At 34.6% G+C, this 23,690-nt stretch overlaps 1 protein-coding gene across 3 annotated transcripts; it reads left to right on the forward strand.

Annotated features, from left to right (window-relative positions):
- Nucleotides 1–1,295: 1,295 nt before the first annotated feature.
- Nucleotides 1,296–22,985, forward strand: LOC110840055 (protein FAN). Of its 3 annotated transcripts, none has more exons than XM_022084968.2 (19): nt 1,296–1,467; nt 1,656–1,889; nt 2,645–2,738; nt 3,577–3,690; nt 3,976–4,161; nt 4,872–4,943; nt 5,840–6,042; nt 6,781–6,943; nt 7,856–8,010; nt 10,034–10,212; nt 10,310–10,441; nt 12,150–12,356; nt 13,420–13,720; nt 14,209–14,439; nt 16,197–16,285; nt 17,616–17,757; nt 18,242–18,351; nt 19,125–19,253; nt 19,858–22,985. In XM_022084968.2, the coding sequence occupies exons 1-18, from the start codon at nt 1,454–1,456 to the stop codon at nt 19,223–19,225; spliced, it is 2,727 nt and encodes a 908-aa protein (XP_021940660.1). In that variant the 5' UTR covers nt 1,296–1,453; the 3' UTR covers nt 19,226–19,253; nt 19,858–22,985. The 3 variants fall into 3 exon arrangements, with proteins under 3 accessions (XP_021940660.1, XP_021940741.1, XP_021940510.1); XM_022085049.2 differs by having other exon boundaries at nt 20,262–22,985; XM_022084818.2 differs by having other exon boundaries at nt 19,125–22,985.
- Nucleotides 22,986–23,690: the final 705 nt, after the last annotated feature.

The raw sequence follows: 23,690 nt of genomic DNA on the forward strand, positions 1-23,690 counted from the left end.
TAAGAGATTCCAGCCAAAGCTAGGAACAAACAAGCGTAAGCTTCACACACCAATTGCTAGCCTGTGCGTAAAAATGTGGTTTTACTAAAGCAAGTTATACAAACAGCTACCACCAAGAGTTAAATGACTATAACAAAAAACATAATTTAGGGTGGCAGTAAAAGAATTTCTATTGTTACACATCTTGTGTTCTGTTTAATTCGTAAAGTTTAAATTATAAATGGCAGTTTGTGAGTTATGTGTATTTAAAATAGGAGTTGTGTTTATGGTGTCTGAATGCAGTTTCGTTTCTTGTTAACGTTTTTTTTTTTAATTTTCCTTTTTAAGTGTAAAGTTGCTTGTTGTTTTATCTTAAATTTTCTTGTATCTTCAATTGTGTCTCTGCTCTGTTTTTAAACACGCTGTGTTTGTTGTAGCGTTATATGTTCCTAACTTCTATTTTTCGCGCATTCGCAATGACAAATTTAAAAAAGGTCCTAATATCTTCGCTGTCCTTGTTGACCTGTCCATATGTCTGCATGTTAAAGTCAAGAACGGCCAAACGTATTTATATTAAATTTGGTTTTTGGGTAATGGAGAGTTTTAATAGAATTTGGCGACACGTTCAAGTTCTGGTTAAAATCTGACAGCAATAACGGACCTTCGTATGAAGACCTGCAATACGTTTCTATACTCATTTCGAGCGTTGCTAAATAATTGTTTGAACGGGGGGGGGGGGGGGGGGGGTGTTTCCGAACTCGCTGTATTGGGCTTGGTTTTCGAACTTGGTCTTTTTGGAGTTGCTTTTTTGAACTTGTTTTATTTGGTTTTGGAACTTCTTACACACGGTTTTTCCAACTTTGTTTGTTGGAGCAGTTTGTTTATGACCGGTTAATTATTTTAGGGCGATTAGGCCCTACGATAAATTGTGACGGATTCGGAAGGATGTAGGCCAGGGCCGGCTTAAGGGACGATCCTTGTATTCCCCATATGCGATTCAGGAAAATCACGACTTTCTTCATTTTAGCCGAATGACCGTCCAATATTAGAATCGGTGGCTTTCAACACTAAATAGAAGCGCCACAAACTGCTTCGTTTGGCGACGTGTCCTTGTCTGTTGAGTTTTCGATGTCAAAAATATCTCATGAATTGATGGCATGGTTTGCCATGTAATTTCATTAACAACCTGTCGTATCCTAAATAGGGCGATTTCACAACATATGTAGTGACATCTTCACACCGTACAAAACTACTACTATAAGAACTCCACTTACTTACGACAGATGCCACAAGAAGTCACCAGTTATGTGATGACTTTAAAATCGTTGATTGTGAAGTCAAAGAGTCGGCAACGTGATAATATGGTGTAATTCTGTGTTATTAAGTGCGGATTATAAACAGTAATCGTGCGGGTTATGCTTTTTATCGTTCGAGTTACGCGTTTATGATACGATATTGAAGTATCAGTAACATTATGGAAAAGGAAAGGTAAATATTGTAAATGTCGTGAATTTTTGGTTTGTTTGAATATGTACTTAACCTAATATTAAATATTTTTAGTAAGATTGTCCCTGTTATAGTGTAGGAAGACAGTGTTTACTATAAAGAACATGCAAATTATTTACTTTCCCTCTCTACTATAATATGAATACTTATAGATATGTTTACTGTTCCAGGTTCTCGTTACTTTTACTAGAACCTGCAGAAATATATTTTGAAGATTTCAGTGCCTTTTTATTCCCAGTTGATGCTAATGAACATGACTTTGAGAAGAAGAAACAAATTGGACGGCTCAAAATGTGTTCAAAGTCAATTGTGTTTGATCCTAAGGATATAAACAAACCACTTATAAAGATTTCTCTCAAAGAATGTTTAAACATATCAGAATGGGATGGAGAACTTGCAGCTAAGTATGTTATGTTAATATATACTAGGTGTACTGTGTTTGCTCATATAATTCCATTAGTTTTATTTCCAACTTTATAAATATAAAATGGAAAGGGAGAAATATGCAGGTATCGTCACATACTACGTTTCCGTGGTAAAGCAGTTGAATTCCTGATATGGGTTTTGTCTGGAAAACCCCCATTCTAGCTTGATTTTCCTAAATTTTTCCAGGATGTGTCCAGGCTAATCCCTCCCATCTTATTCTGTATAATCATTGTCATATCCCATTTGGTATTACAGGTTTATGTCACTTATTCAGGTACAAAATAATTGTCATCACAAATGCAATTGAATGTTAATGAAAACATAGGGACTTTGTTATTCTCATGATAGACCCAAAGGTCTGTTCCAGTTATGTAGGTTGACTTCCCATCTTCTTCTCAGACATATTTTATTTTCATGTTATGTAGTCTAACAGTTTAATATTTTGTATATCATGCAGTGATATTGGCAGAAACTGATTTTGAAGAGTGGACTGTACTACTCTGGATTAGAATTATAGCTCAGTTTTGGTTTGATTTATTCCATGATGTTTTTTTCTAAGAACATTGTTTTGATGGGTGGAAGGAATTTCCATTTTAAGTTGATATCACGGGAAGGGTATGGGTAGGAATAGGAAATATTGATCTATTATTGTTGTAAGAAACACATTTTAATTTATCATCACTTTACTTCGTCACTTAATGTGAACATAAATGATCTCTGTTTTCTTCTTTAGATTATCTCCAAAAAATAATGTTATTGCTGTGAACTGCAAACAGTATGTGGAGATGCTGGCAGGAAATGTGCTGGCTCCATATTCATTTATAGCTGTAAGTCCTGTTTTTTTAAAATTTTATTAGCAAATATTGCTTATTGTTACCCGTATTACTTTGAAACATAAGATAAAAATAATTTGTTTCAAATCATGAATTGTTCATGTATGATGGGATTGAGTTTAATGCTGTTTGGACTTGTAGGAAAATACCAATACTAAAGAAGAACTTCATCCCTGAAGATGTAAGTAGTATGTGCCTCGAAAATGTATCTCCCTACAAGTCCACATAGCATTACAACCCACAAGACTAACTTGAACATATTTAATGCTGTTTTTATATTCCTTCAGTGAGTTTCTATAAAAGTTTTTAAATGTCATGGAATTTTTAACTTTATTTTTATCTCCACTGAAGAACTTGTTTTGACAAGTTTGAAGCTGCCATGGGCATTAGTGGCTGATAAATTTTAAGAGATGTAGCATGGTCAGTTTATTTGGGTTATGTGATGTAGAAAATTGTTATTAAATTTATAGTATCATAAATATTTGTTACGAACAATATAATCAGTATTCATAATTTTGAAATTCTTACAAAATTTAGTTAAAAAATAACTAAATTAGCTTTCATATTTTGATATAATAAGCTAGATGAGGGAAAAAATAAAACATACAATTATGTTGCTTCAGTGTTTATTTTATCACACATGGTAGTCTTGATTCCCTCACAGCAGCATCCTTTTGCATGGTGTTTGTTACAGTTTTTTACTTTTAATTAAATCTCATTTTGGTAACTGACAAAGCCATGCATATTCTATGCAAGAGTGTACTTATTCTTCCAGTTTTGGATATATAAGCACAATGCCTAAAACTGACATCTTGTTTGTTTTTATTTTTAGGAAAAGCATAAGTTTCTTTTCCTTTTAAATTATGCCCGACTTACAGACTGTCTACCACAGATATGCCAGCTTCACCGTGCGTCAACTCTACCAGCAGCTGAGCAAAGCAGTATGGTAAGACAGGAAATGTTTATCTATATTAACTATTGTCTGTAAGGTCTATAGCAAATGTTAGGAAAATTTGTGATGCAAGAAAAGGACACTGATATACACAATTTGTTTCCAACTTGTATGGACAAAAATAGAAAATAAAAACTGTGTAACAATGTTTATGATAATTGTTCCCAGTTATATATTTGTTTGTGTGGAGATTTGAAAATTGTAGTTAAATTGAAATTTTCTGCCTAAACCAAACTGAATTGAAATTTTAATATTACATACCATTTCATATTCTTACAGATTGCTGCTATAGTGTACTCTCGTCAGAGTCGTGTTAGTTTTGACACGCTGTGGCTGGAGGACCTGTATGAGAAGGTGATCCTAGAGACTCAAGGGAGCAAAATTACTCCTCTTGTAGTGAACCCTGGCAGAATTCTGCTCACATCATCAAGACTTTACTTCCAGCCTTATAACAACGTAGAATCTGTGAGTTGGTGTGTAATTTGACTTCTAGTAGTTATAATTTACAGCATATTTGGATGAATTGTTTTGTATAGTGCTGTGAAGCATTTGTTGCTGCACTATAAGACCATCAGCTTATGCTGTTATATGAATTGTGTTGTTAAATAATTGTTTATTTGGATATCTTGCCATTTATTGGTGACATTTAAAATTTTACTTTTATTTTATTATCGGATGAATGACTGAAATATTGTTGGTTTCAAAGGAATCTGCATGTTCCTATAAGCCACACTGTTGGAGTTCAACCACCGCTCTAGCAGCAAATGAAGAGTGACTTTCTCGGTTACCTTGTTATTTAAATTCCACTTAATAATTATGTAGCCAAAGAAACTATAATGAAGATTTTGAAATGTAACTTTACAACTCTTACTGAAGAAAATTGATAAATGTGAATAAAAATATATCAAGTGTTCATAGAGAATTTTGTATTTGTTATACGTGTATTTATAGCTGTTCTCCTTTATAACACTTTACTGTCTATTTGATGATCCTTATCATTTTAGCAGTCAGTGATGCAAAAATTATTTATATTTTCTTATTTCTTGTAAACATTTTTAATCATTTACTCTGAACCATACAGATATGAACATTTTGTATTAAATTTTTTAATCATGTATTTAAATTGGTGTAAGACCTGGATGAAATTCTTTGATAAGTTTTCGTGTATGTCACAGTATCCTGTCTTGAAGATTCGCCTTCCAGATATCAGAAGAATTGTGCAGAGGAGATTTCTTTTGAGGCAAGTGGTAAGTACAATGCAAGCAACAGATTTTGGTCTGTAAATAACTTTTAACAGTGATACTCCATATTTATATTTCAGAAAAATGTATTTCTATCACAGTTTATTATAATTACATTCATATGTACTATATATAATCCTCGCTGGTAAATATTCCTATAATATGCACTTTTCTTGGACAGTTACACATTTATGTTAGTAATGCTGAAAATAATTCTATAGCTCCTATCAAAAATTTGGATGTTAGTTATTGTCTTCATCTTTTTCATCAGCTGCTTGCATTTTTTTTAAGTTTTCAGTATTGTTTTATTTTTATTTAAATATAGTTTGTCAAATTTGTTTTATTTTAATTATATGTTAATTTAATTTTACTTTAATTTGATTTATGTTGTAATATGTTTTTAATACAGTACAATTTTACTTTAGTTTAATTTTAATTTTTGCTTTTGTTTAATTTACTTTTTAAATTTTATTGCAAGTGCTTACATGGTTTATAATGGGACAGCTTTACTTACTTACTTTTTTCAGTTATGGAAAGCTGTAGAATGTAATGCTAGTCTTTGTGGAACATTGATAAAAGATAAAGAGAAGCTTGTCATTACTAAGAGAATTAAAGGTGGAAGTACTGTAACAACATTTTGTAAGAAGATTTCTGTCTTCTGGGTTGTTGCGCAGTGTTGTCTGGTTGATGCTAACCAACGTTTTAGAGGTCATACTGCCTCCATCATCGCCCTGATGACGGAGGCAGTATGACCTCTGAAACGTTGGTTAGCATCGACCAGACTACATGGCGCAACAACCCAGAAGACAGAAATCTTCATACTCACCGCTGTGAAAACCTCAAATCTTACAACATTTTGTAATTCTCTCGTGTTTGCTTCTTGTGAAAATTTTACTTTTCAGGGCCTTGAAATATACTGTGATAACAATAGCCAAGTGACTCATCTGTACTTATCATTTAAATCAGAAGTAGAGAGAGATTCCCTTTACCATGGACTTATGGACCAACCTTGTGTGCATTTGGAGAACACAGAGCAGGAGATGATGACTCTGCAGTGGCAGAATGGAGTATTGTCTAATTATGATTATCTCCTGTATATTAATAGGTATGGAGTGTACTTTCTTTCACCTCTTTTATTTTAGTGTCCCTGTAACCATACATGCATGATTAGGTGTATTCACAATGAATTGTATTAATTAGCTAATTAATTAACTCTGTAGGGCAGAGTTATTGAGAAGATATTTTTTTGTAACTCAGCTGGTCAAGAAATTGCATGTCTTTTTTGATAAACAAGGGTTCATTACCATTTTCACAAGAGCCTACCTCTAATACCTGTTTCAAGCCGTATGAAATCTCACTCTGTTTTTTTTAAGACCCAGTTTAATATTATCCTCCTGTTTGTGCTGAGGTCTTCTAAGTCTCTTCACATTCAGTTTTTCTCTCTGAAATGTATGCTTTTATCATCACTCCCTTACATGCTACATGCCTTGTCCATCCCATCATATTTTATTAAATATCCCTAATAGTATTTCCTTCATTGTCTGATTAATCAGAAATGGTTACAGAATGAACATGTATGTGGTGATGATCAGTTTGCAACAGACATTTTAAGATAATTTTAATTGTATATCTCATTCAGGGTGTTCCTGCTGTAGAGGCATATTTTATGCACAGAACGATGAAGAAAGTCTGTGTTAGAATGGATTCTTGAATGCTTTGACTTTCAGTCATGGTGTATTTTATTTTGATAACAGAAAGATAAAAATAAAGTGTAAACCCATCCACGGGAAGCATTTATTTATATATCATTGATTCCACCTATATTCTATACTTTTTCTTCTAGTATGGCTGACAGAACATTTAATGACCTCACTCAGTATCCAGTTTTCCCTTGGGTGATAAAGGATTACTCATCCTCAGAACTGAATTTGGATGATCCTAAATCATACAGGAACCTTAGTAAACCAGTTGGAGCTCTAAGCGAGGTTCGTCTGGCCAGATTAAAGGTCAGTATGAAGTGAAATGTGGCATTATGGGAATACTAGGAAGTTCAAAGTACATTGAAGATTGCAGTGGTTTTAATAAAGTATCACATGAATTACATTCTGTTTATTTCTTATCCTACAATACTTTGTTTCAAAGTATTTATAAAACGGTCAGTTTGTTGCAGTTATTAATTGTATTAGAAGAGAATTGTATAAGTTAAAATACTGAAACTAGTCCAAGCCAATAAAAAATACATTCTTCAAGATTTCTGTTTAATAGAGCAAAGTCACACGTAACTTCATGGATTGAAAATTATTCTGTTATCTGGAAAGTATTGTCTTCTAAATGGTTTAGCCTGTGAAGTTGTAACCACATCTTTCAAGCCAATAAGTATATAAGTAGTGCTTCAGATGTATAGGCATATATGTCTAAATTGCAATGCTGTTTGAAGCTTTCACTAAACTCAATAAAATCCTTTCAAGCCATCAGCCATTCAAGTGGTCAAAATAAATCAATGTTTGAGGAACCATCACTATCATAAATAATTTGATGTGACTGGGTATCTCAAATATCCCCTGTATATACCTGCTTCGAACCAGTATGTGTGGCTTGGCTCTAGCCAATAGGAGCTAGTGCGATGAGTCAAGCATTTGCTTTGCTCGATTTTGCTTTTTCGTTATTATTTCACTGGACACAATTAAAAGCATGTTTGGTACAAGATACCTATCTGTTAAATTACTTAGGTGCAGTTAGATGTGTTGCTTCTGTCACAAGGCAGTTTATGTATTCTGTTTATATATATAGAGAGGGGGGGGGGGTACTGTTAACATCAGTTCTGTGTTCCACTTTAATGCTCCAACACAGCAGACTTCTTTTCTATTTTCCTACAAAATCAATTTATATCTGATTTCTGATCTGACTGCATTTTTCAGGAGCGCTGTAAAGAAATGTCTCCACCAAAGTTCTTGTACGGCTCTCACTACTCAGCACCAGGATTTGCTTTGTTCTATTTAGTGAGGAAGTTTCCACATTACATGCTTTGTCTTCAGAATGGAAGGTTTGATCATCCTGATCGTATGTTCAACAGGTAATCAATCGCCTATTACCAATGGTGCCACCTAATCTAGTATCATAAAATTATGTATGGTAATACATTTTTGAAAATATGTTACTTTTTTGCAGGATATAAGAATGAAGAATGTAATTTATATCTAATATTTAGTTTTTTGGCAATAATTGGTAAACCACTGCAGCTAGGAATGAGAAATGTGATGTGGAACTAATCATAAATACGAGGCGCGTCCACAAAGTAAGTTTCCCACTCGTCCCACAGCTAGCAAACCTTATATTGCGCGAAGCGACTGCGTACGTGATAGAGCAATGACGTAGCATGGCACATGCACTAACGGTACTTCCCGCGTTCTCACAGTAGCATCGTTGCAGCTGTTGAAGTTGGAGGTTCTTATTCCAGCTCCCGTCGACTGTGAAGTGCTGTCAGTGATAACGCTAGGCCGCACACGGCTCGACGGACAGCAAGTCTCCTGCAGGAGTTCAGCTGGGAGGTGTTTAATCATTCACCCTACAGCACGGACCTCGCTCCCAGTGATTTCAATCTTTTCCTACACCTCAAGAAATTCCTGTCCTGTCCGGTGAGAATGACAGAGAGGCGGAGATGGTTGTCACACAGTGGTTCCAATCCCAGGCGGCAGACTTCTACGACACAGGTATTCAAAAGTTGGTCCCACGGTATGACAAATGTCTCAATTCCGGTGGCGAATATGTTGAAAAATAGCTGGACACTTGCTGTATCTGTTGCAATAAATATTTCCATGAAATTGTGTTTTGTTTCTGTAAACGGCCCCAGGGAAACTTATTTATGGACGAGCCTCGTATAGATAGAAATCTTTGTGACAAATTGTTTAAAAGTCAACAGTTAACAAATAAAATAGTGATGCAGAACTTTGAGATTATGTCCAACAATTTAAGAAATAAGCTCTTCCTAAAAAAAACAAGGATGAAATATTGCTGCTACTACTGTTTTCTGATTTTTTATGATTACAAAAATAAACATTTCAAACTTTATGAGTACAATAAAAATTATGACTGTCTAATATGACCATCTCATCTACTCTGTAGTCAAGTACACTAACCCCTGAGCATAATTGCATTTTATTGTTGAATTATAAATTCATACATGTAAATTTAATGTTAAAGACACAAAGATTTATTGAAAAGGAGGTGTTATGATTTCATCCACAACTTATTTAAGATTGTACTGAATGTATTGTATGTTGGAACTGTTTATCAACATGGAGGAAAAATATAGAAACTATATATCATGTATTTTATATTAGAGCTTCTTATAAACATGAAATAAAAAGTGAAATACTACATCAAGTCATATTATAAAACACAAACTAAAGTGTTTTACATGTGTATGTAACATTCCTTCTGCTGCCAAAGACATTCAGTGACAGTGACAGTATAATTAATAAACAATAGCACTCAAAACATGAGATGAGTCAAATTAAACTACACTGGGCACTGTAACCATAAAAGCACATTGTTCCTGTTGACTGTTCCCTTTCAGTGTTACTAATAGGAAAGAATTAGTAGGAACAGACTCCAGTTGTTTCAGAGACATGTCTTCAGCAGTTTCAAAGCCTCGATTAGAGTTGCAGACAGTTCTTCAGTTATTTATCATTGTACATCTACTCAGATCTCTAGCATAAAGATCAACCAATCTGCTTCAAGAATTACACTAAGAGATTTCAAAAAAATTTAAGTGATGCATAAGAAAATATGAAATAAATGTTTTTCTGGAGTGGAGTGAACTCGAACTCTAACCTTCAATGGATTTTGTCATTTATAATCTTCTGAGTTGTGCCACTGTAATTTTGTAGGTGGTTACAAACATTCCTCCAGAACATTGGTAAATACCTACAAGATTACACAGCACCACAACCCAGAAGACCACAGTTGATATGTTCTTTGCCTGCATAGTCAGTAGGAATGAATCACTAAATAAGGAAAAATGTTCTTTGGGGAACAGTAAATGAGGATCACACTGTATTTAATTTATTAATTGTTTTTATGATTGTATTTCATAGTGTACCTGATGTGTGGAAGAATGTAACGACAAATATGTCAGACTTCAAGGAGGTGATTCCTGCTTTCTATGATGCTGAAGGGGGTGGAGACTTTTTAGTTAATGCATATGGAATAAACTTTGGCTATAGACATGATGGAACCAAAATCGGTGATGTTCAGCTTCCCCCCTGGTCCACTGGTAAATAATTCAGTGTTCTGAGTTGCTCTTTTTATTGCATTAAAGATGTTTGTGCATTTCTACATATATGATAAATTGTATCTTTCTGCTTCCACAGGACCACAGGATTTTGTGAGAAAGCTTCGAGATGCCTTGGAATCTGACCATGTGTCAAATACCTTGAACCATTGGATAGATCTAATATTTGGGTATAAACAGACTGGAAGTGAAGCAGAAAAGGCTGATAATTGTGAGCATGTTATTTTTATTATCTGAATTAGTGTCATCTAATGGGTCCCACTGAATAGTCACATACTTGAAGATGGAGACAGCCACACACCCTTCTAGCTACCTGCTGACATCTGTGGTAATACAGATGTATGATTAAGCATTGTAATTAAGTCTGATATAATGCCACACCATTTTGATTTCTCTGGCTATAACAGACAATTCGTTTGAAAATTCAGTTATACAAACACTGTACACCAACAATCCTGTGTTTACAAATAAAACTTACTTAGGCAATAAATCACTTATTTCAACTCAAGGAATAATTAGGTTATTACGATCAGTGGTGTAATTGGTGACATTCCAAATCCAGAAATTTACATTAAAAGAACTTTCTTCTGGGAGGATCCAAGTTTTTATAGTGGAAACATCAGTAAGATTAAACTGTTTATAGGAAGAGGTAAAAATCTAAGAATTCTGGTAGAACAATTACATATGCATCCCTTTTTTGTTCTTTGATTGAGCTAATGGACTCATCTGTAATGACAGTGTTTTCTGCATGTTTTCTTTGGATAACCAACATACAGTATGCAAACATGTTTCAGTTTGAATACACTTGCCAGACTGGTCACTGAGTAAAGAAGTTAAGTATGACCAGATGCAATTTCTCTGATTGCAGTCATTTGCGTTTGTAGGACATGGGGAAAAGGGCAGTGTTAATTACTGGTGTAAAAATATGTTTGTGCCTTCAAAGAATAATATCCTTTTGCAAACCAGCAAAATATTCCCAACCTTTTCTCCCATTTACAAGGTAAGCACATCCATCAGAGAAAAAATAAATGGGAGAACAAAACATATTCAAGTGTCAAAATGGTTGAAGGGTGCAAAATTTGAAGGCATTGAGGTTGTACTAGTTATTTGGATGGTAAGTGAATGTGAAAAATGAAGTGCGAGTGATGATGTTATAAGGAACAAGTAATTGGATGGCAGATGAGTGTGTCAAATTTTGCACACAAAAATTAATGTGAAATTAATATGTATTTTGTTCAGGGTTGATTGCCTTGATGGTGGAGGTAGTAAAAACTTCTGAAGTGTCAGTAACTTTCTACTTATCATGGACAACATCCCAGAAGACAGTGATCCTCATACTTACTGCCATAAGGCCCTGAAATCTCATGTCAAATACATAATCCACAATTTTGCTTTTCTTTTGCCCTTGAGATCATAACTGCAGCATTTTGCAAACCATGTAGCATGTGAATACTTTAATAAATAAAATATTTCAATTTACTGCCAGCTCCACATTAATGCCAATATTGGTAATGGACATATCGTGATGCTATAATGTGATCTGATTGTAATCATGTTGTAAAAGTGCTTCTTATTCTTGGTACTGTACTTTAGTGCTCTTTCCAGTATCAGAAAACATTATATAATTACATATTTGAATGGTGAATACATATTTATGAGGCAAGGGAAATTGCAAGAAATGTTTGAATATATTTCCCTGTTTGTTGAAATATATAACTTGCATTTATATCTGTGTTTCTGGAAAACAAGTTTCTCAGACTATGGAACACATTCTACAGTGATGATAATGTGGACTATACATCATCAAAACCCTTCTGGATTATGATACCAGTAGTCTTGCATATGATTACCTATGTTTCAGAGGCAGTACATTCCACCTTCATGGCTACAGTGTATAAAACCCATTTCTTTGTTTTCAGTGTTTTATTACCTTTGTTATGAGGGTGCTATAGATCTTGATTCTATACAAGATCTGAATCAGCGGCATGCTTTAGAAGTGCAGATTATGGAATTTGGTCAAATTCCAAAACAAATCTTCACATTGCCACATCCACAGAGACTAACTGGTCTCCCACCTTTGATAACAACAAATTTAGAAGAGAGTTCCAATGCCACATCAGAGATGGGTATGTTTGTTGATGGTTTCTTTATGTGTGGAGGTATTGTGATTTAGTGTTATCATATTGAATCATGAATTGAAGTGAAGGATAATGTTTTCACATAACAAACATATAAATATATTGAAATCAGAAACACATTTTGTACTGTATTCTGAAATGTTTAGCTGCAGGGTAGCAGTTTAGTAATATTGAGTTTATATTCATCTTTAAAGTAATTAACATATTATTGCTGAAAATTTGAAGTTATAATTATTTGGACATATGAATCGAAATGAAAGAACTTGAAACAAGAAGTGAAGTGTTCTTTATTAATCCTACTGTTGAAATATTTTTATTGTTATTAGTTATGACATTTCTTAAACCAATTTGAGCTTCTTGTGGCAATGAAGATGTTTGTTTTGGTCTTCTGGATTGTGACGCCATGTGGTCTTGTAAGTGCTTATCAGTTTTCAACGAATATTTCATATCCATCTTTGGGGTGAAGATGGAGGTGATACATTCCTTCAGAAGTGTAGTAACCACCAAGACTACATCATCACAACCCAGAAGACCACAATATTGATAGTAGATGGCTGCTAATCAAATGATGTTTTGGTACCATACATTCATTCTGTAGCCATAATAAAAGAAATTCTTTCTCTCCTCAAAGAAATTTATGTCATGAAAGAGAACTATTGCATCAAGTTGAACAAGCTTCATCATCAGCAGCAATGTGATTTATTAAATTATTGAAACTAGACTGTTGACTGTTTTGTAGAATTTGCTTATATGCATATCCCAGCTAAAGCCTGTAGTAATGTTATGACTCTATGGAATCTAAAGGTTTAGTATAGTCAGTACAAAATACTGCCATTAGTTTCTACCTTGAATGTTTCAGTCCAAGTTTGTATTTTGAAATCTATTTACCTAATAATTAATATTATGATCTTGAGTAATGAAATTTATTGAAAAAGTTTACAAATATAAGAGGCATAAGCATTTTGTTTTCTTATAAGTTAATAGCAGTTTGGTTATTTGAATGTGTGTGCAAGAAAATGTTTTATTTTCTTTGGTATTTGTCATGTTTCAGAGAAGAGCAGCGCATTCCGTGATAGGGTGCACAGTGTTTCACATTTCCCTGTGTGGCACAGCTTCAGCACATTGAGAAACATTGCCTCATTTCAGTCTCATAAAGAGGCAGTGACTGCAGTTGCTGTTGCTGAAAACAAGCAGTTTGTGGTATCAGTGGGACAGGATTCTCTTCTCAAAATGTATTCTATTTCAGAAAAGAGGCAGGTGCGCAGTGTAACTCTGTCCTCCATGGCATTATCGTCATGCATTATTATGCCTGATGATAAATCTCTCATAGTGGGATCATGGGACAATAACATGTGAGTCCAAAAATTATCTTTACAGTGGTAATTCCTTTTGTACTGATAGTGTTACCATGACATGTTCAGGCACTGACCATATACTATATTTACATAATTCCCTCTCTTCCATACTCCAATCTTTTTAAGCTTTAATACCAACTACATAGTGAACAATCTTTCTTAAGAAGCTGATTGTCCCTCAGATGATCAAGAAATTCCCCATCTCTTAAGGAAAAAAAATGGTTTATAACCATGCTAACAAGAATCTGCAACTGGAGCTGTTTTGAACCAGATGAATCAAGTCCACACTCTTACATACTATTTTTTAAATATCCATTTTAATTTTATTCTGCTATCTATGCTTAGCTGTTGAAAGTGATCTTTTCCACTTTGGTTTTCATAATGACATTTCATTATAGTTAAAAATATAACATTATTTTAGTGATTATAATTATATTATATTATTATAATAATGTATTCTGTATGTTGTGTGTGTTCTACTGCAGAATTCTGTACAATCTGGAGTTTGGAAGAGAAATGGACTCTGTTCGAGGTCATGAAGATGCAGTATCATGTCTTGCTTGGGGCAGCAATAATCAAGTTCTAGTGTCTGGATCTTGGGACTGTTCAGTACGAGTGTGGCAAGGGATGGCTGATGGGCGTCGGATCAAACCTTCATCGTCTTTAACAGCTCAGTTTGACCACGATGCCCATATAACTTGCCTATCATTGACCAGGTGATGGTCATGGATTCAACATTCTTTTGAAGACGTTCCAAATTTTTTCCTGTTTTTTAAATTCAGTTTGCTTTGTTGTATCATTCAATGATTAATTTGTAACCTTAAAAGTGAACCAACTGCAGGAGTTATTTATGGCTGCAAAAATAAAAACTGATTTATGATGTCCATGGCAAGCTTGAAAATTAAACTCAGAGTCATTCAGAAGGTTGGTAAAAGGATTAAAGTAATGTATGATCTGTAGCCTTTGCAATGACAAAAATAATGAATTTTTCTGAGGTAATCAGCAGCATCAGGTGGTTGGAAAAAGCTGACAGTTTCCAGAATTGCCTCAGTCCTGATCATCAGGGATCTGATGTGTGCAGGGCCGAGCAAGGTCCATGCATATACCCTTTTTGCACTGGTTTCTGCCACACTGAGCATCCAGTGGGGCTAGTGGACGGAGTCTCGCAGCAACTGGTCCACGCAGGATATATACATGGTACTTGCAGACATCAGATCCTTGATGATGAGTACCAAGATGGAATCATTGGTTTTTTGTGACCATCTGATGCAGGTGATTTCCTAAGAAGACTTAATTGGATCAAAGTAAGTTGAACTATATAAAATTTCCTTACCTCCACTGAATACAATGTTGCAGAAAGTGCATGAAAATATAAAACAGTGAAGTTTGCGCAGGTCTTTGGTACATATCTTAAAATACATTCCTATTACATGCCTTGACCCCTTTCTGCACCTGAACCATTGAAATTCAGTGTCTCTTGCAGAATCTGTGATAGGCTAATAGTCATTCAGCTAGTCAAAAATTTTCCTCCCTCAGAGGTTTATTGCCTGCTCCCAAGAGTCCCTGCCAGAGCTGCATGAGTCCAATCCACATTCTCCCACCCAGTTTTCTTAATATCAGTTTTAATATTGTCCTCCAGTCTGTACCAGTGTCTTCTCACTTTTTCCAGCCAAAATTTTGTTCACATTTCTTATATTTCCATGTGTGCTACATGTCCTGCCCATCTAAACCTTCTTCATTTGATCATTCTAATAATATTTGGTGAAGGTTATTAATTATGATACTTCCTATTACATAGTTTTCTCCAGTGTCCTGTCACTTTATTCCTCTTAAGTTCAAATATTGTCTTCTGCATTTTTTCTTAAATACCAGTAGACCAAGTTTCACACCCACGCAGAAGACAAATAAATTACAATTTTGTATATTTTAAACTTCACATTTTTAGATAGTAAACAGGATGACAAAATATTTTGAACAGCATGGTGCACTGAAATGCAACATACAAATGTTACTATATGAAATGTGAGACTCTACCTTACCTTAAACCAGATGAACAGAGACCAGGATGGTCATTGACACCTATACCACAGATACAGAAATGTAGGCTAGTGGAACACCACCATAAAATTGAATCAACATTCTTTTAATAATAATGTTAATTTCTCTTTCTATATATGAATAAGAAACATTTTATAACTTTGACTCTTTCAGTGCTCATTGTGTTAATGCTTAATATGCTTTTAAATTTGTTCAAATGAAAATACAGTTTTATTTCTCATTGTCATTTAAATTGTTGCACATGTGAATAATGTTGAGATGGGTTTTTAACTTCATACTTCGTATTAGTATCTTTCTTCCACAAGTATGTTTGTATTTTTCTGAAAGAAAGCATTACAAATTGCATTGTATATTAAATTCTCTCCACATTTCTACATGCTGTGTTTAAGAAAATTGTCATACTCTTCTTTTATAGGGATAACAAACTGCTTGTGTCTGGTACACAGGATGGTGACCTGTTTGTGTGGTCAGTGGAAACCCAGTCTTTGAATCAACAACTTCCACGTATGTTCCTTTTAATTTTAGAATATTTAATTTCTTTTCCTCACTGTGTATTGATTCTGTTTGATATTTAGGTGCTATACAGTTAAAATCTTGGCATTGTGACTGCTGTTTTGGGTTCTTTCTCGGGTTTCTCAGTCGTTCATAGCAAATACTGGATAATAACAAAACAAACCCCAGCTGGTTTCTTCCATATCATACCCGATTCATAATTTGTAATTGTCATGTCCTTTCTCATTTTTCTTACTTGAACCAATGGAATCTATACTTAGAATTTATCCCCACTATTTATGTTGCCTGAATGTATGTGTTGTGTATTAAAAAGTAGACTGTAATTGGCCATTAATTAAAAAAATTACACTGTGACAAAGGATGGGAATCTAAGTAAACAGTTGTTTTCAATACTCAGATTAGTCTTGTCAAGTATGCTTTCAGACATCTTTTGTAGAGAAGGGCGGCTGTATTTATAATGAGGCAGTAGAGTTTTGTAAACATTCTAAATTAGGTGTAAACTCGGCGGACAGTGACAGACTTGCAAACTAAATAAATATAGAAATATAGGGAAAAGGAAAGGTGACTTAAGTTGGAATAGTCCATTGAGGACAGTAGAAAATTATTAAAAACGTGTATTACTATTTTAGTAGACATGAATGTTATGTGGTTTGAGCACTAATGGACATAGTGGTTACTTCCTTTTAGGGTTTTGAAAGCTACTAAGCACATACACTTAGGCTGGGGCCACACGGCCGTACAAAGTACATCTGTTGCAATGGACGTAGGTGAGGACACCACACGAGCGCCAATTACCGTGGCAGCTTGAAAGGATTTAAAAAAAAAAGTATTGTCTGCACTTACAAATCATAATTCTATGACGGGCGTCACGATGTGCGTTACAACGGACGTACTTTGTACGGTCATGTGGCCCCAGCCTTAGTAAATTATTGGTGTTTGTTGCTGTCATGGCATTGTCTGTTCCTAGGTTGCAGATACAGGAAATTATGTCTGAGTATGAAGGGTAGCTGTGAACATATTTAATAAGCTGACTTGTGTGTTCTTGTGAACATACTAATGAACCTTCAGGTTCAATAATAAGCAGGGAATGTATTGACTAGCTGAATGTCAGATTCTCCTGGTGAACTCTGCTTCACTGAGTTTGTAATTGGTTAGTTTTATGTTTTTACACATTTTTTATTGTGCATATAGTTCACTGAAACAATTCCACATATTTCAAGTTGTGTGAGGTTACTACTAGTGAATATTACATGGATGTAGTTTTGATGTAATAATTTATCAGTCTCCTCACATCTAAGTAATCAATTTGTGATAATTTCAGGGCATAATGATACAGTATATGCAGCAAGCTTTAGTCCAGATGGCAACAAGTTGGTGTCATGTGGCGAGGATAAAACTTTCAAAGTTTTTGATCTGACCTCTGGGATGCTAGTGTACACCAAAACACTTGATGAAGAATTAAGGTATGTTTATTAAATGTGTATTTTTTTCTTTAGCTTTGTTTGTATTATCAGTGATTTCAGTTGCCCAGTTACTTTATGTAGATATGTGAAATTCAGATCTGTCCTGTTATATCTTTGAAATTGATTTTTATTGCATTTATCACTTTTTGGGCATTACGGATTTCTAGAACAGTCTTTAACTTCTCTCTTCCCATACCCCCATAGAATGAGATGCCAGATAGTGTATATTTCCCATGAAATATATCACAAAAAATTACAATAAAATAAACATTAGTGAAGAGAGTTTGCTTAATTTTTGTTGTATTATGGCATGGCAGGCTGTCTTGATTACAGTTGTCTGTCTTACATTCATTTTGGAGGAACATTCCTTATGTTTTAGAGCAGTATCATTACACCTAACATTTTCATCAGAACTGCTGTGAATTAAATGCATTATGATATAATGATTTATTTTTCCTTTCTTTTCTCATCTTCTCTCTCGCAGGTGCCTTTGTTGGGATGGTTTTACTTTGATTCTTGGGGGAAGCTTTGGAAATCTGTACATATGGGACTTGGTCCAAGTGAAACTGCTGAAACAAATATCAGCTCATATTGGTGAGTAGGTAAAATAAAATAACATAGTTGTAATATTTAATGATATATAACAGAATAAAAGTAAGCTAATTTAATTTAACCTTATTTTAGTATAAAAAGTGAACAGAATGTGGCAGTATTTTCACATATTGAGAAGTTAGGCACATAGTATTTTGATTGTAAAATGATTGGAGGAACAATATCATAATGATCTTGTGCAGGAAAATGCTTTCTTCCTAGCTATCACAAAGCCTGGTAATAAATGGACCTTTGAAACTAATTTTCCATGGGTGATTTACAAAAATTAGGATAGTAATTCAGAATTAAAATAACCTCTCATAGTTAAAAGGCAAATATTAAAAGACCATGCCATCTACTCTGACATTTAGTTTTTGGTCATTTATGATAAACAACAATTTGATTGCAGTGAAGTCTTCTCAGTGATTATTTGTGTCTGTATGGAGAGATTTACCAATATTTTGAAGATTTTCTCTGTCATGTGTGATTGGTATGATGGATAATGCAGCTGCTGGTAGCTCTCAGAGCCTAGCCTTGTTGACTAGAATTTGACCAATAGGAAAACAGGGTGGCGTCAGGTGGTTACCCATCCTAGCTAGGCCATAGTCAGTATTACTTAACCTTAGAAAGTTAATGCAAGTCACATCACTCCCTGATGTTTGAGACAGCGACAGTTTTCAGAATATTTTAAATTCACTACATTCTGATGCAATGGATCACCCAAGACTTCATAACATTGTGAAAGCTTAAAATTTAATTGTAACGTCTTCAAATAGGGGCAGTTACTGCTGTAGCTTCCTCTAATGACGGCACTGTGGTTGTAACTGGTGGAGAAGATCGTCGTGTTGTAATCTGGAAACCATCCTCTGATAGCTGAACTGATGTAAAGCATAGTGTTAAACTTTGTAAGTAATTTCTAACTGTACCAGTATTGATTAAGATGTAAATAATAGATATAGACTTGTTGACTTATGTATGCCATTCTTGAACATTGTCTTCCTGTTATTACAGTATTGGTGATTGGTCATTATATAATGGAAGAACAACACTTATCAGGAGAGTTTTTAATATCACACTTGGAAACTGTGCTTGTAGTAACATCACTTTTTAATTTTCATACTACATTAAATTAAGTAGTCAGTCCATACTAAATAAATGTATAGAGCATGTCTTCTGTAAAAAGTCTTATTGACTGTGTGTGAAGTGGAGTTAAAGTAGGAAAGCTGTGGCAGTGAATGTTTATTTTCTGAATAAGTGTCGATGCAAAACATAATGAAATACTGTAGCTGGCTACCAGATGTTAAAAAAATCCTTAACAGTAAATATTGGAGTTGAATTCTTAAAGAAGAAGAGTAGTTTAAGGGCAGTTAAAGTTGGTATACACCGAACATATTATTAATTTTAAATGTGGGTGCAATTATCTTCAGTGAAATTTTGAATATAATTGCATTATTTATCATCCTTTTAATTTCCTTGTTGTGTTTTCATTGTACTGATTTTGTCTTTCAGATGCATTGTGATTTATGGTATAGCTGCACATGTTGTGTAATATGCTCTTTAATAACTTTTATGTTCGAATTTAAATTCTTTTGCACTGTTTAGAACCATTTGCTCTAAATTATTACAAATAAACTTTGAAGGAAGATAAGTGAGGAAAGGTTGAACCCAGAATTGTGGAAAATTTATGACTGTATGTACTCTTGAAATCAGTAAGTTTGGCCATTCATATGATAGTTTGTTACTTCAATAAACACATTCTACTTCTAAGGTTTGACGGTCTCCGTCCCTTCAACAGAATATACTCCCTGTTACTTCTGCATTTCACTGTATTTGTTAATTGATTTAATTTCTGTTACACCAACTGCCTTGCCTGTGATGCCATACAAAGAATACATATCATTGTCCATTTACAGAAAACACCAAAGCTGGTTTCATCGCCAAGGTTCGTACTTGATTATTTTTAAATATGCAGTTTTTATGGGCTGAAGGTGTCTCTTTTGGTGCAAGATGTTAAAAGCTGATGCAGAGCTTAATTTTGTACAATTTTCTTTGTGTTAGATTCATGGATGTTCTTATTTTATATGGTCACAATGATATGGTAAGAAATTGTGTTTTGTCTCATATATTTTAGGCTATAGCTATTCAAACATAGCTATAGACAGCATTAACCAGTTACCTTTGTCTTAGTGATGTCATGGGTTGTGTTTTCTTTGAGTTGACTGAGTATTTAAAAATTATTTTAGACAATCTTTTCCTTCTAAAGGTTAATGTCTAATCTAATACTTGGGTACTGGATACTGAGAATGACCCGTTCTTCAAGTGCCTGAGCACTGCGGGTCCCAACTTTTCGTTGGCTTTGAACTATAGACATTCAGTAGGACAGCTTGGACGAGGGATCGGCCCATCGCAAGGCCTCTACCTGTACACAGGACAGCACAACAGGACAAACATCCATGGCTTGAGTGGGATTCGAATTCTCGGTCCCAGCGACCAAGCGGCACAAAGCCCATGCCTCAGACCACGCAGCCACTGCGGACCCCCTAATCTAATACAATCTGTGATAATCATTCTTGTATTTTATTTATACATAAAAACCTGATGTATCAAATTTTTCATAAGGATATTGTCAGTATTGTTCGTAACACATTCTTTACAATCATTGTAAACAGATTACGGGTGGAAGTGAAGAATTTCATAACTGGCTCTGTCTACTTTCATGCAACTTGTTCATATTGCATATTCCTATAGCGTGTTTATCAGCATTTGGTTAAAAATCTTTTGAAAACAGTTTACATACTTGTTTAATTATTTTTGACCTTGTTTCCTGAATGGAAAATACATCTGTATATTGGTAATTTCTCTGTCTGTCTCTCCCATCAGTGAAATAAGTTACATTATGTCGGTTTAATGATTTTGTCATTGGCAGTACTGAGATGGCCATGTGAACTTCTTATGAGGTGGGCTGATTCAGTAGCATCCTTACCATGTGATCTGAAATGTTATATGATGGTGAATTTTAAAAAGTATGCCATTTTTGGCAGGATCACTTTAATTTGAGATAAAAAATAAGAACACAGAAGTCGTGGGAAAAATAAATGTGCTTCTGTAATTCACGATTGTAGCTTATGAGTTTTAACTAGGAATGACAAATGTGGGAAGATGAATTTTGTTTCAAGTACATGAGTATGGGTATGGTGATGGTGATGCATATAGTATGCTTCAGTAGTTTACCTTTCTGAAAACAAAAGCTTCTGGAAACAAGCCCATGTCTATCTTATTGCACATATTAGGCATTATAATGAGTAGACATTGCTAAATGCTATTTAAATGCTTAATTAAGTGTGATATTAATTGCTGAAAATGAAAACAAAGTTGAATGTTACCTTACAGGTAATCAAATTTGTGATAAAATTCTGCATTTATGTGCAACCTCTGAGATGTCTCATTTCGTGTTTGTTATTATATGGGATGTCCATAGCTTAACTACGTGTTCTTGGGATCATTTTGAGTCGAAAAGTTCTAATAAACGTGAGTCTGATCTGCAACAGTTTGTCAAGAAAGTGCTCTGCACTCACTATGAACTGGTTGTTTGAGAAATTAGTTCACTAAGCTGCGCACATGGTGCACGTAGGCAAGACAGGGCAGTCAGTGCTAAAGACCGCTAGACATCTAAGCGCTACTTGCGTTTCCTTCGGGAAGAGCTGCCATTTATGTTGGAAGATTTACTCTGCAAACCAGGCAAGAAATGTGGCTGCAGCAAGATGGTGCACCTATTCATTTTGGTAGGTAGGTGACTGCATTTCTGAATCACCAGTTTCCAGACCATTGGATTGGCCAAGGTGGTCCAGTTGCTTGGCCAGCAAGATCACCAGATCTTTCAGCAGTGGACTACTTCCTCTGGGGTCGCATGAAATCCCTGGTGTATGCCATCAAGTCAAACAGTATGACTGAGCTGCTAAATCAAATAATTGACTCTGGTGCTAACATCAGAAATGATCATGACTTTGTGAAGAGGGCTGTTACTTCTATTACACAAAGAGCTCAACTGTGCATCAACAATCAGGGTCGCCATTTTGAGTCACGTAAATAACGTGAGTAATTGAAAATGCAATTTAGAGTGTAGTCTGAACTTAACAACAACAACAACAATGTAATTAAAATTAAATGGAAATAATGTAAAAGTTACAAATGCAGTAAAATGCTCATTCTCATTTTTGACGAGCCATTTCAGATGGGACCCGTGTTTATTTGAACTTTGACTCAAAATGATCGCAAGAGCACGTAGTTAAGCTATGGACATTCTGTATATTTTATTGTTAATCATATTTGTGTAGTTGTAGTCCAGTGTACTATTTTAATTTCAGGATGGTTTATATGTTTTATAAAGAATTTTGAAAGCTCTTTTAACTATTAAGTTTCATGTTGCTTTTATAAAGATTTATTGAACTTAAAAATGCTTTGTCATACTAGGCTATAATTAAATTCAAGCTTACAACAGAATTTGGAATTGCATCATGGATATTTTTATGTGTATGACAGGTACTCGCTGTGGAAATTTGGAAGAATAGAAATGTGTGTTATTTGGAGTGGAAAATGTGTTGTTGTTTATTGGAAATAAGATAATTTTTACATACAGATTTCTGAGATTAAATCATTTTTAATCCAAGTGTGATGTAATCTTCATAAAATTGCATGTAACTTTAATCATGTTTCTCTTTGAAGGCATATAAAATCCATATATAGGCACCTGGTAACCAAATTAACCTTAACCAGTTGGCAGTGCACCAGTGTGCCATAGCACTCTTATAGTGGAACTGCTCTACAGTGGCATTAAGAGATAGGTCAGCTAAGTGCTGCCACTGCTTATTGTTCTCTGGGAATTAGGCCCAAGATCTGTTGCAGCTGCTGTAGCAAATCAGAATTTGGCTATTGCACAGGCTTATAAGTGAGACATCTTTGACACTGACTGAAGAAATAGTGAGAAGTGTGACACTTATATGTGCTAATGGGTGGCCCAACTTTTAAATTGTTCATACCAAACCGAGTAAATGATAAGCATGAACAACACTTATACCCCTGTAGTATACAGCTGTCCATAGTAACCTTATTTGATGTGTACGTGAATATTTAAATGATAGCAAATTAATAATTTAATGGATTAAGCAATTGTTTGGTGGGGACAGAACGCAAATTACTGCATGTCGTCATTTCTGAACATTTACTTTTCCGTGTCTTTGTTTTTCGGTGTTCGTGAAAATAGTATTGTTTTGTATTTGGGCATGTTCGATTTGTGTTGCGATAACAGAGTTGAAAAATCAATCGCATTATGTGCCTACAGATAA

The sequence above is a fragment of the Zootermopsis nevadensis genome, unplaced genomic scaffold (genome assembly GCF_977971745.1).
Source record: "Zootermopsis nevadensis isolate Lab colony 2312 unplaced genomic scaffold, Znev_1.0 Znev_ptg000021l, whole genome shotgun sequence".
In the NCBI taxonomy this organism is placed as follows: domain Eukaryota; kingdom Metazoa; phylum Arthropoda; class Insecta; order Blattodea; family Termopsidae; genus Zootermopsis; species Zootermopsis nevadensis.